This window comes from Callithrix jacchus, chromosome 6 (genome assembly GCF_049354715.1).
Source record: "Callithrix jacchus isolate 240 chromosome 6, calJac240_pri, whole genome shotgun sequence".
In the NCBI taxonomy this organism is placed as follows: domain Eukaryota; kingdom Metazoa; phylum Chordata; class Mammalia; order Primates; family Cebidae; genus Callithrix; species Callithrix jacchus.
The window spans coordinates 49,537,818-49,550,044 of record NC_133507.1 but is presented as its reverse complement, the minus strand read 5'-3'; the positions used below and the strand labels follow the sequence as shown (position 1 = coordinate 49,550,044).

At 36.8% G+C, this 12,227-nt stretch overlaps 1 protein-coding gene across 45 annotated transcripts in view; it reads right to left on the bottom strand.

Moving 5' to 3' along the window:
• The window catches only part of OSBPL6 (oxysterol binding protein like 6), a 209,786-nt gene that overhangs the window by 40,177 nt on the left and 157,382 nt on the right, over positions 1–12,227 (bottom strand). For 14 of the 45 annotated variants that reach the window (XM_078327216.1, XM_078327219.1, XM_035304371.3 and 11 more), the window contains 3 exons: positions 10,929–11,032; positions 10,260–10,352; positions 4,971–5,045 (listed from right to left, as the gene is read on the bottom strand). In XM_078327216.1, coding sequence (XP_078183342.1) covers positions 4,971–5,045; positions 10,260–10,352; positions 10,929–11,032 — 272 coding nt within the window. The remainder of the gene's footprint in view (positions 1–4,970; positions 5,046–10,259; positions 10,353–10,928; positions 11,033–12,227) is intronic. The other 31 variants (XM_078327230.1, XM_078327224.1, XM_078327229.1 and 28 more) reach the window with 3 other exon arrangements.

Sequence of the window (12,227 nt, the reverse complement as noted above, 5' to 3'; positions counted from 1 at the left end):
TGATGCAGCTGACCTTCTCTTATGGTGTGCCCTATCTGAGCCTAGAGCAGGATCTTACTAAACCTGTAAAAATTCAAAGATGCATATACTGGAAGATTCACTTACTAAAACACAAATCAGCCTTAATATTAAATACAGTAATGGCTTAAAAAGATTCATACTTTAGAAATTGACTTATTAAAATTTATATTAATAAATGAATTATATATTATATAAATCACCGTGGTTTACCTTTGTATGTAACTTATATGCAACTCTATATATGTACATGGCTCATGAACTGGCCAATAGTGAGAAGCAGTAAGTAGAAAAAGTCATATTACTATAGATTTTTTCCACACGGCTAGAGGTACTTCCTTGCCCAGGCTAGGATATGGGCTAGGCTCCTGATAGATGGAGGCAAAGCTCCTGTTTAAGAAGGCTTTACCCGAACGCTACGAATGTCAGGCAAACATTTCTGGAAAAGGAAAATACCAGTTCCTCCTGCAAATCAGATCCCAACAACTTCTCCCTAATTCCTCCTGCACAGATGTGCATTCAACTGTCTTCAAGAACCAGACTTTTACACTCACTACAGGTTGAAATTTTGTGTAACTGAAAGGATAATCCACACTCCCTAGCTAATAGGGAACGTGCTGTGGGAAGAGGGAACCATTATCCTCTGATGGATATGTACATCAGGACCTCTTCTTTTTAATTTTTTTTTTTTTTTGCTTTGAACTTCCTAACGTATTTGGTGAGAGAAAGAGGGAAATCCTTCTCTCTGAGGATTTAGAGGAGGTTTGGAAGAGACAGAAAGAACCAAAATATCTGGCCCGAGTGGCAGGTTGGGGCAGTTGAGACAAAGCATCCTTCTGATGCAGCATTGTCCTGGCAGGGAGTTGTTTCCCTTAAAAGATATCCAAGACCTACTGGGGAAGGAAGTGAGCATGAAGCTTTCCCCCCAAATTCAGCTAAACTAAGCATGTTAATATATGTTATTTAAAGCATATGGTATCTACAGTTATCAAAGAAACCCTACCACATCTTTTTTGGGGAACTTGGCTACACTGGGCTGGGAGATGTCAACAGCTTGTTTATCAATATTATCAGGCTCAAAAATTCTGGCTATTCTAGATTTGAAGCCCGGAAGTGGCCAATAAGCCATTAAGAAAATGGAGTGCTGCGGTTCATTACCTTGCTGGAATCCTGTCCAGGTAACTTTATAATAATGAGGATGGAGGACCGTTTAGGATACCTATAAAGGAATGGTATTTATGTGGCAGAATGTCACAAGATAAAGAAAGGAAATTCTCTTTTTTTTCTTTTTTTCAGATGGAGTCTCACTCTGTTGCCTAGGCTGAAGTGCAGTGAGTAGTGTGATCTTAGCCCACTGCAACCTCCACCTCCCGGATTCAAGTGATTCTCCTGTGTCAGCCTACTGAGTAGCTGGAATTGCAGACATGCACCCCAAAGCCTGGCTAATTTTTGTATTTTTAGTAGAGACGGGGTTTCACCATGTTGACAAGGCTGGTCTCAAACTCCTGACCTTGTGATCTGCCCACCTCATTCTCCCAAAATGCTGGGATTACAGGCGTGAGCCATCGTGCCTGGTGAGAAAATAAATTCTTTGTTATTCTTTTTTTTTTTTTTAATCCTTTAAGTCCTGGGGTACATGTGCAGGTCGTGCAGGATTGTTACATAGGTATACACATGCCATGGTGGTTTGCTGCATCCATTCCCCTATCACCTATATTAGGTATTTCTCCTAATGTTATCCCTCCCCAATCTTCTCACCCGCTGCTATCCTAAATTCTTACCCTAATTGTGGTGATGCTAAATCTACAAAGAGCAGTCAACTGCGGGAAACAGAATCCATGGAGAAGTTGCTGGAGATTAGGATGTCATGGAAAGAGACTGTGAGTGAAAAAAATAGGTAGATTTGGGAGTTTTCAGAATTTAATGACACAGTTTTCTGATATGAGGAACTAGAACAGCATTAAGAAAAATAAATGTGGGTGTTTGGTAATGATGTTTAGGATCATGGAAAAGGATATTATCTGCATTCAGGTGCTCTCAACTCTCCAAAGACTCACATGGTGTGGAAGAGGAGTCTCTTCCTTGAGCGGGTAAGGAGTGGGGTCATGAGGGTGGGCGGGGAGCTTGTATACAAGGCCATTACGCAGTGAAAACCCAGAGAGTCCAGGAAGGACCCAGATTTGCCCCTGAGATAAATTATTATCTCTATTAAATGTTGGAGTCAGATGCTGAGAAGAAAAACATGTTACAAATTTATATTTTGAACATAATGGAAACTTAAATTGGCTATTAAAACAGTAAAAGTGGTTTTATATATTACCCATAGGGAAAGAAACTTGAATGTCCCATTCAAATTGCAATCAGATGGTTCCCTAGGAAATTGAGAACTAATTTTCATATACTTCTGATTGAACATGTTTATATATTGGTATCTTTTTTTGTTAAAAAGAGGTATGTGGAATGGGTCATTTTAATTGAGGACTTCATGAAATGAAGTTGAGAATACAAGTTGGGATGCATTAATCTAACCCTAATTGAATATCTGTTCAGCCTGGGGACTTATTTACTCAGCTTTTTATTCATCAATTTGATATTATGAGATTTAAAAATCTAAGTGGTAACTGGTTTCTCCGTCAGTGATGGTTGGAATGGGAGCTGCCTACAGATCTCCATGTTTATACCTGAGAACCCTCAACACTGAATTTGGCCTTTCTACCCTGAGCAGGAAAGAAATTGAAGGCTTTATTGAAGTCCTGTGACAGGAAGGAAGCCTGATCCTAGAATATTCTGGTAGTAAGAACTAAAGGTTGGAATGGGGACATTAGGAGATGCTCTTAACACCTGTCCATGAAGAAGTCAAAAACAAAATGAGTTGGACAATAAAGTTGCTGGCAGTGAAATTTAGCAATGGTAGACATGAAAGTATACATAGCAGGTCTAAGATAGATACTATGCTTATAGGACTCATTGAGCCAGTAGGAAACGTCTCCTGCTGTTGCTATTCTGCACTATGTGTACAGGGATCCGTTGGGGGTAGTGACTGCATTGGGATCCTCAGTGTTCTTCCATGGGGAAGAGCCAGTATTTCTCTTTTTCCAGTCTCCCATTCTGTGGGGTCTGGCTGCTGTTGTGAGTTGCCTATTCTGAGTGCCAGTGTTAAGAGTCACCAAGAATAAATTTCTGAAACATCTGCTAGATGTTGCTGTGTTTTGATATGGAGACAAAGCTATAGATCCTGGAGAAGCCAGTCTCCCTAGTTATTCCTGAATACATTATTAAATGCTGCCAGTAGCTTTTCTTACTGCATGCCACTAAGTTTTTCTCATAACTTCTATAGTCACAGCTACCCTGGGAGGTGGGTATTAATGATTTCTTCTTTAAAAACTTTTTCTCTTCTACTCCCACTTTCAAAAATATAAACACATTCTATTCGAATAGGTACTAATCTCAGTTTGACTGAGATTAGTATGTATCTGCAATTTAAAAAATGAACACAGAAAAGACAGAATCACTTCTCTGCATGCCATCTTAGATATATATTGCTTCAGGAAACAGTGTTTTCATAAAACGATGGACTGTTCCTTTCCATACTGAGATGTTGTTCTCTAATAACTATGTGGATTTCTTATTTTTATAAATGGAAAATTATCTTTAATAATATTTAACTGATTATACACGAATCTATTGTCAGAATCTGTTACCACATCGGTGTCATGGGCTTTATTCATCTGCATTTGAATACATGCATAAGATATACATGGACCATGAAAGCTATTTCAATAATTTGTTTGTTCAAATGTTTACAAAACTGTGAGCTTAAGAGTCAGTTCCCTAATAAATTCCAAGTCACTGGTTCATTTCATAATCAAAAGCAATTTTGTTTCTCAGTCTAGCTAAATGCCCAGATATAAAGCAAGAGCCAACTACTAATCATAAAGTAGAAAGCCACCAATCCTCACACCAGTATCCATTTTCCTGTAATGCAGCCAAAACTTTTTCATGCATTTTCAGCAATTCTAGTCTTAAAATACATTCCATCCTTAGTGACAGCAAGACTATTGTTAATTAAGGAAATATTATCTAATAGCCAAAAAACTAACATCTATGAGTGCTATAAACTCAGTAATATAGATTTTAAGAAGTTCATAGGATCTCATGATTTAATAAATATGATAACTGACTTTTATCCAGCAAGGAGTTCTTGTGTTTTGATACTCTATTTTATATTCTGTATGGACAAGTCTTTCACTATCCATTTGCCTTATTCTACCTCAATATGTTCTCTACTCTCCTTATATCCATTCTATTTTCACAAAAAAAAAAAACACCTCTAGATATGGATTAAATACCATTAAACTGTCTTTTTCTGGTCCACACTATAGTTTCTAATTTTCACATCAATATTCTTTTCAGAAAACAATTTTCCCTTGCTAAGTTTAACTTGGGTAGCCATTTAGAGATGACAGCAAAATTCACCTTTTCTTACCCTCTCATTTCTTTATTCTCACATCCTTTTCAAATAGTCACACTGCTACAAAAAAAAGCACAATTTATGTCTGTAGTAACATGACTTTTCTTAGGAAAAGAGAAATCAGTTAGCAAAAGTTCCAATATCAGTATGGTAAAAAAACAAAAAACAAAAAAACCAGTATCATTTAAGGAAAGCTCACATCATGGGGCACTGTACTCAATATTGCAAATTTGACTTTAATTATGTCTTCATGGATAGTAAAAGAACCAGATTACATAATAGTTCTCCATTGTAAAAAGGAATACCCGTGTTCGACTCCTGCCATGCAAAGACAGCCAGAGAACATGCGAAAGCTACGCTCCCATGAGTGGGCTACAGATGACGCCATCACACACCAGTGGCACCATCAGGACAGGGGGTCACTCTTGTATACAGGTTCTCATTCTTATTAAACTTCCACTTGAGATTGAAATCCACTCACTGTTGTAGCCACTGCTGCCGCTAGCCTCTGCCGGCGCCGAGTTGTGCTGAACTGGCCTTTCGCAGGTGGCCCTTCCTGACAGTGAATGGGAGAAGAGAAGGGGGGAGAAAATAAAGGAGGGGGGAGGAAAGGATGGAAGATGGGAGGATGAAAAATAATCAGACAAGGAGAGGGAGAGTTTTTAACTGAAGTCGACTTTTCTTAAATCAGCATCGAAAAGAGGTCACAGGGGCATTCACACTATGAGAAATGTTCATCATTCTCATTGCAGATTATCCAAACACCTGAATTCTATTTGTTGACTATAACCCACATCCCCAAAGATGGAATTATAAACTGGTGGACAGCCTGTGATTTTAAGGTCAAATAAATACACATACTGTTTTATTCATATGATATTATGTTAGATGAAGTCAAAAGGTATTCATATAAATGGTAGCAAGGAAAAAGTAAATTCAGGAAAAACTGATTAATTAATGTGAGAAGGCTAAAATGAACAGGCTGTAATGACAGCCTCCTAATGGCCAGACAGAATTTTCTTTTTTTAATTTCTTACTGGAAGAAAAAAGTAAGGGGAAGCATATGAGGATTCTTCAACTTTCTTCTTAATCTCCTATTATACAGCTCACTATCTGGGAGTCCACATCAGCAATAGTATTGGGATTTTCAAGTTGAATAATTTTCCAAGGAAGACGCCAGACCCCATAAGATCAGAAAAGAAAACTTGAGTTCCTCAGCGGGTGAGGACAATGCCTGTAAAAATCAACTATGAAAACCTGAAAGCATAGTTTTCTTTTCTTTTCCTCTTTCTTTCTTTCGCTCTCTCTCTCTCTCTCTCTCTCTCTCTCTCTTTCTTTCTTTTTTTTTTTGACACGGAGTCTCGCTCTGTCACCCAGGGTAGAGTGCAAGTTTGCATGATCTCAGCTCACTGCAACCTCTGCCTCCCAGGTTCAAATGATTCTACTGCCTCAGCCCCCTGAGTAGCTGGGATTACAGGCACCCACCACCATGCCTGGCTAATTTTTGTATTTTTAGTAGAGACGGGGTTTCACCATGTTGCTCAGGTTGTCTTGATCTCTTGACCTCGTGATTCACCTGCCTTGGTTTCTCAAAGTGCTGGGATTACAGGCGTGAGCCACCATGCCCAGGATAGTTTTCATTTAGTAATCTGCATCTATGCATAAACCAGTAGAAGAATCCTACCACTTTCTTTCATTTCGTTTTCTTCCTCTTGGCGGATGGGATTAAGGGATCATGATATTTCCTTCTAATCACTCAACTTTGCCTTCATCTGACAGATCCTGATTCCTCAAGGTTGTGAGCAATCATTTTTTATTTTTTTGAGATAGGGTCTCACTCTGTTGCCCAGGCTGGAGGACTGTGGCACGATCACGCTCACTGCCTTGAACTCCTGGCCTCAAGTGACCCTCCCTCCATGGCTTCCCGAAGTGCTGGGATTACAGGCATGAGCCACCTTGCCTGACCATGAGCAATAATTTTATTTCTAAATAATTAAGATATACTTTCTTAGAATCTCCTAACAGCCCAAATTGAAGAAACAGCAGGACTGCTTTAGTCTTTTTGGGATGTCAGAAAAATATTTTAACATTTTCCATGTCTAAATCTTTAAAAAATTTCCAAAATTACAATCTTATTTGTTTTCCATCTTTACAAATCTTCTGCATATATATACGTATATGTTTGTCATAAACACACATACATACATAATCTGTTTTCCACAGAAAAATTTTCTAGACAAAATCCTTTCTACTTAAAGTAGTAAAAGGAGGAAGAACTTATTTTTGCCCTTCAGTGTAATTTGAGCATCTGTGAGATGCAGGACAGCTACACATGAGTAACATCAGATCATCTGTCTGCTACTATATACTTTCTACTATTCCTCATTCCCTTCAATGTCCAGGGATCTAGTATTTAATTCATATTATCAGCAACACAGGAGATCTAACAGCTCTTTCTTTTAAAATCATTTCCTTCTTGCCTTTCTCTTACTTTATTTAAAACACAGCCAAACTGTTACTGCATAATGGTACTGAGATTTTTATCCGAACCAGAAAATTTGAAGTTTAGGAGGCAAGAAGAAATCCTTTTTTTAAAAGGTAATCTCCACAGAACCTTCTAGGACAAATGTTGACTTCATGAGTTACACCATATGGAATTCTGAGGCCAGCTCCCCAACAGCTTCCAGTAGAAACATGGCCATACCGGTCTAGAACTTAACCTTCCCATTTAAATCAATAGCACAATCTAACCGACACAAACACCCAGTATAACATGTTTTTCATTTTTACTTTTAAAAATGATTTATTTTATAATTTTTTTCAAAATGACAACTACTATGGAATACTGAATACAAAGTTCAGTGGCACAACAATGATTACAACAGCAGCAGCAACAATCACCACAACTGCCACCACTGGATGGTTTGGGCACCTTCACAATGGCTATTTTACTTAGTTACAAAGAAGAGAGGGGACAGAAAATGAACCCTCACCACTTGAGACCCTCTCACATTGGCTGCAACTTGGCTGCATCATCAGCGAAGGCAGTTTGAGTGGTGAGATGAGCAACAACTCAAAACAAATACCTGGCATCATTAGATAGAATTCTCATGATCAAAACATTGAAAACAGAAGGGGAAAAAGTTGGGTATGAGGTAGGAGAAAGTGGTGGGTATCTATAATTTACTAGAGTAAAATTAAATGCTATGCCTCCCTCTAGGCAAAATACTGATGAGTAAAGATTTTCATGTTGTCATAGTCATCCTATATGAATTTATGATTCCTCAGCCAAGTGTGAATTTTGAAGGATCTTGGAGAAACTTCCCAGTAATAGAAAATGAGTATCCTGAGGCTCCTGGAAAGCAGAAAGGGTCCAGGGATAGGACCAAATTTTGTAGCGTTCTCCTTAGGATACCTTTTGTTTAGTCCAGGTGGAAGTGGAGTCTTTCTGGGAATGATTAACAGCTTACTGCCATCCCTAAGTCTATTTGCTTCTTCTTGGAATTGGAACTAAATCTCCCATTTCAAAAAGGCAAAGTTATCTTTGAGTGTGTTTGAGGGAAGAGATGATTTCAGTTTCCCTCAAAAACAACTACACTGGAATTACAAAGGCCATTTTATTACTCTTTAGCAAAATCACAAACAAGGCAAAATGTCATAAATAAAAATTTAAAAACACATGAACCACCCAAAGATGTGGCAGGAGTATGAATGAATATTTTCTAGCTTTTTGGACATTTTCTTCTGATGACTCAAAAAAATCTTCATAACTTCTCTGCATATTTAAAACCACAGCCTGAGGCTAGGTGGTATAGCCCCAGTTGCATTCTGTGTCCTTGGGGGAAAAAACTGAGTGATCTGGAGACTCTAGTGTAGCTAGATGCAGCAAGGTAGCTGGGACATTGCACTACAAATCACTGAGAACCTACCTGTCCAAGAAAAGAGCTGTGAACAAGAATGTGGTCAACAGCATACACTACAGACACAAAATTAAAACAATATCTATTCACAAATATATGTGTTCTTGTGACGTAGGCCTTCTTCTATTATTTTATTTAGAGGAATTATTTTTTTTTTTTCTTTTGAGATGGAGTTTCACTTTTGTCACCCAAGCTGGAGTGCAGTGGCGCAATCTGGGCTCACTGCAACCTCCGCCTCCTGGGTTCAAGCGATTCTCCTGCCTCAGCCTCCTGAGTATCTGGGATTACAGGGGACTGCCACCACGCCTGGCTAATTTTTGTTCTTTTAGTAGAGACAGGGTTTTGCCATGTTGGCCAGGCTGGTCTTGAACTCCTGACCTCAGGTGATCTGCCTGCCTTGGCTTCCCAAAGTGCTAGGATTACAGGTGTGAGCCACCATGCCCGGTCAAATGATTCTTTTACTTATAAAAGTAATTATTTTTCTTGGCTTTGATTTGTAGACACCATGCTTAAAACAAACAAACCTAGACATTGACAAGTTCAAAACAAATAAAACTGTCAAAAGCAATTTTAAGTAACATTCTTGTAAAATCACTTGGCACATCTATCCTTACAGTATTAATTTTATGAACAGAAGGGAAAACATACAGAAATGTACTGAACAAAGGAACACAAAAAGTTGTGTTCATTGAATGTGGGCATTCTAAATAAAAAAGCATGGGTATTAGTGCTTATGAAAATTTATTTTCAAATATATCAGATTAGTAAACAAAGCAACAGTTTGTTATTTACACCATCAGAATTGTGATACAAAGAATGTTATTAATAACACCAAAATCAGAGAAGAATTGTTTTGTTAATTATTCAGAAGGGACTGAAGAATTTTGAAAAGTAGTTCTTTCTACCTTTGTATTAGAATATAAATTCATTTGTGGTATGATTTTAAAAGGCCAAATCATAAAGTCTAATCTTGACTGTGCAGGACAAGGGTCATTTATAATACGCAGCTAGGATGAGAATAATGGAGATTCTAGTTTAAAGATCTGAAAGTAATATGGTTTATGGCATAATTTACCATATTTTTGAATCACTGCAACACAATAATATAAGAATATCTTACTTTAAAAACTTTACTCATTTCAAATATGTATTTTATTTCAAATAAATTTCAAGTGCATTTATTATAAGCTATTAAGAACTTAGTTCAGGTTTTAAAGTTATTGATGAAAGCCAAATAATATCTATTTTTGTAGGATCATAGAATTTTAGAGTTGAAAGAGAATTCAGAGCTTATTAAATAAATTCTATCACTTTACCCAGGAGCAAATGGAAGCTCAGAAAATTTAATAGAAACATACAAAATTATACTGCCAGAAAATCACAGTGATTAGATTAGAATCCGAGTTTGTTGATTTCTAATCTATTGAACCACCCACCTACTCTTTTTCTTGATAGAAAAAATTTGAACAAAGCGGACACATAAAGAACTCTTTTAAAATCTAGTATTTTTAAATGAATGTTCATTATAACCCACTAGATTTTTAGTTTAGATTTTAAGGTAACTTTTTGTTAAAATATATTTTAATGGTTCAAAGGCTGTAATGGAGAATGAAAATGCCATTTTGAACCCATATTGTAATTTTAACCTTTCTTTTAAATCTTTCTCACTTATCCCAGAGTAATAAAAATATAGAGATTTCCCACTATTTTAGGTAATGTAACAGTTTGAAAAGTGCTGGCTTTAAAGAAATTCAGCTGTTCTTTCAATCTAACTCCCATTAACTGATATATAAAGATGAGTACTTTAAAAGTATATAAAAACATGAATGAGAGAAAAGTAAAATCTGTACCTGCAGTTGTATTTTTGCATCTTTGCTGACACTTTTTGTTCTCCATCGTCTTGTGACCCGCTTGTCTTTCTTTGAAATATCTACACAGTTAGCCTACATTACACAAATAGTTAAAAGCAACAAAGTATTATTAAGTTCATACAGATGATACAGGTATAGACAAGAGCACAGCAAGTTAGTAAAGGATCATTGTTAGACCCTAGAAGCAAACCAGCCAGGAGAGAAAGGCATATCAGATGCACAGTGGGCATTAAAAGCAGAGATAAGAACTTAATTATAAAATATATTTTTCTGATAACAAAATGAATACAGGATTAAAAATCTCTAGCTCTGTTTTCCATATGAAAAGACAGTAATAATTCTGAGAGTATCCAAAGCATATCTTCAAAGCTACCATTTCTAATGAAACAGAAACACAGAAGAATAACTCAGATATTGAATGTATTTCTTCCACTTAGTGTGTATTTAAATGTAAAGCATTTTAAAATAATGATCTTAACACACTGACACTGAGATTCAAAAACATTAAAAATAACTCCAGAATACAAATGAATGTCTGTATTAAAGTTATTTATCTTTAAATGTTACCTTATGTATTCATAGAATACCCCAATAAACATTATACATTAATATCCTAAGTCCTTTTACCAGCAGCAGGAATACATTTACCTGCATGTCAGTAAAGTTAGGTGCTGACTGAGTTCTCTGAAGTATTTCCAAATTTTGCAGGAGTTTGCTAAGTTCCACAAGGTTTGACTGGCAATGTGCAAGATCTAATAAGAAATCAGAAATAAAAATATGTTAGAATTGGGTAGGGGGCAGTGGTGATGGTAACAAAAGAGTCAATGCAAATTACAGCAAGTGTGACTAGGCAGATCCAGGTTTATATGATGAAAATACTGGCAGGTGAAACAAAACAGACCCTTCTCTGGTGTGGAACTGAAAACCATTGATTATATTTCAAAGCGCACGCTTACAAATTAACAGCTATTAGTGTAGAAACCATGAAATTCTCAGTCATATTGTATGACTTTTCTGCTCTGATAGCCTTTGCCACATGGGAAGCAAACTCAAGTGAACTTCATCAGGCCTGTGGTTTCATTGTTAGGAGCCTGTCTACATGCTCTTCTAAAATGCGTTAGAAGGTGGTACCTGGAATTTGGGTAGAGTTAAAATCAAGTTCAGAAAAACAGATGGAATACAAAATCAGTTAAACATATTTTCTATAATTTAGCTCACTAGCAATGTTGAAATAAATGACTTTAAAATTTCTTTGAGACATTATTTTAACCAAATCAGATTTTCAAAGTGTATTCGCTGGTCCAGCAACATCATCGTCACCTGGACATCAACTCGTTCTGTCTGAATTAATATTTAGAATGCAGAAATGACTTTTAGTGTTCTTTCAAATTTTTTTGGTGCATGTAGAACAAGAGAATATTTAAAGATGTATATAATAAAATATCACTCTTTAAAAAAACTGATCTTTAATATGTGGAATTAAACATAATCAAGAATACTAGGCTGGGCCGGTAGCTCAGGCCTGGAATCCCAGCACTTTGGGAGGCTGAGGCAAGTGGATCATTTTAAGTCAGGAGTTCAAGACCAGCCTGGCCAACATGGTGAATCCCTGCCTCTACAAAAATACAAAAGTTAGCCAGGCATGATGTGGGTGCCTGTAATTCCAGCTACTTGGGAGGCTGAAGCAGAAGAATCACTTAAACCCAGGAGGGAGAGGTTGTAGTGAGCCAAGATAGCCCCACTGCACTCCAGTCTGGGCAACAGAGTGAGACACCATCTCAAAATAAATAAATAAATACATACATACATACATACATACATACATGCATACATACATGAATAAAGGGATATTGAGTCATTTTTCTTATTTTTATGGTCAATTGCTAAAAAATTCATTTTGAGCTTTCTATCTAGGAAGTATTACATTCATACTCCTTAATAATTGTG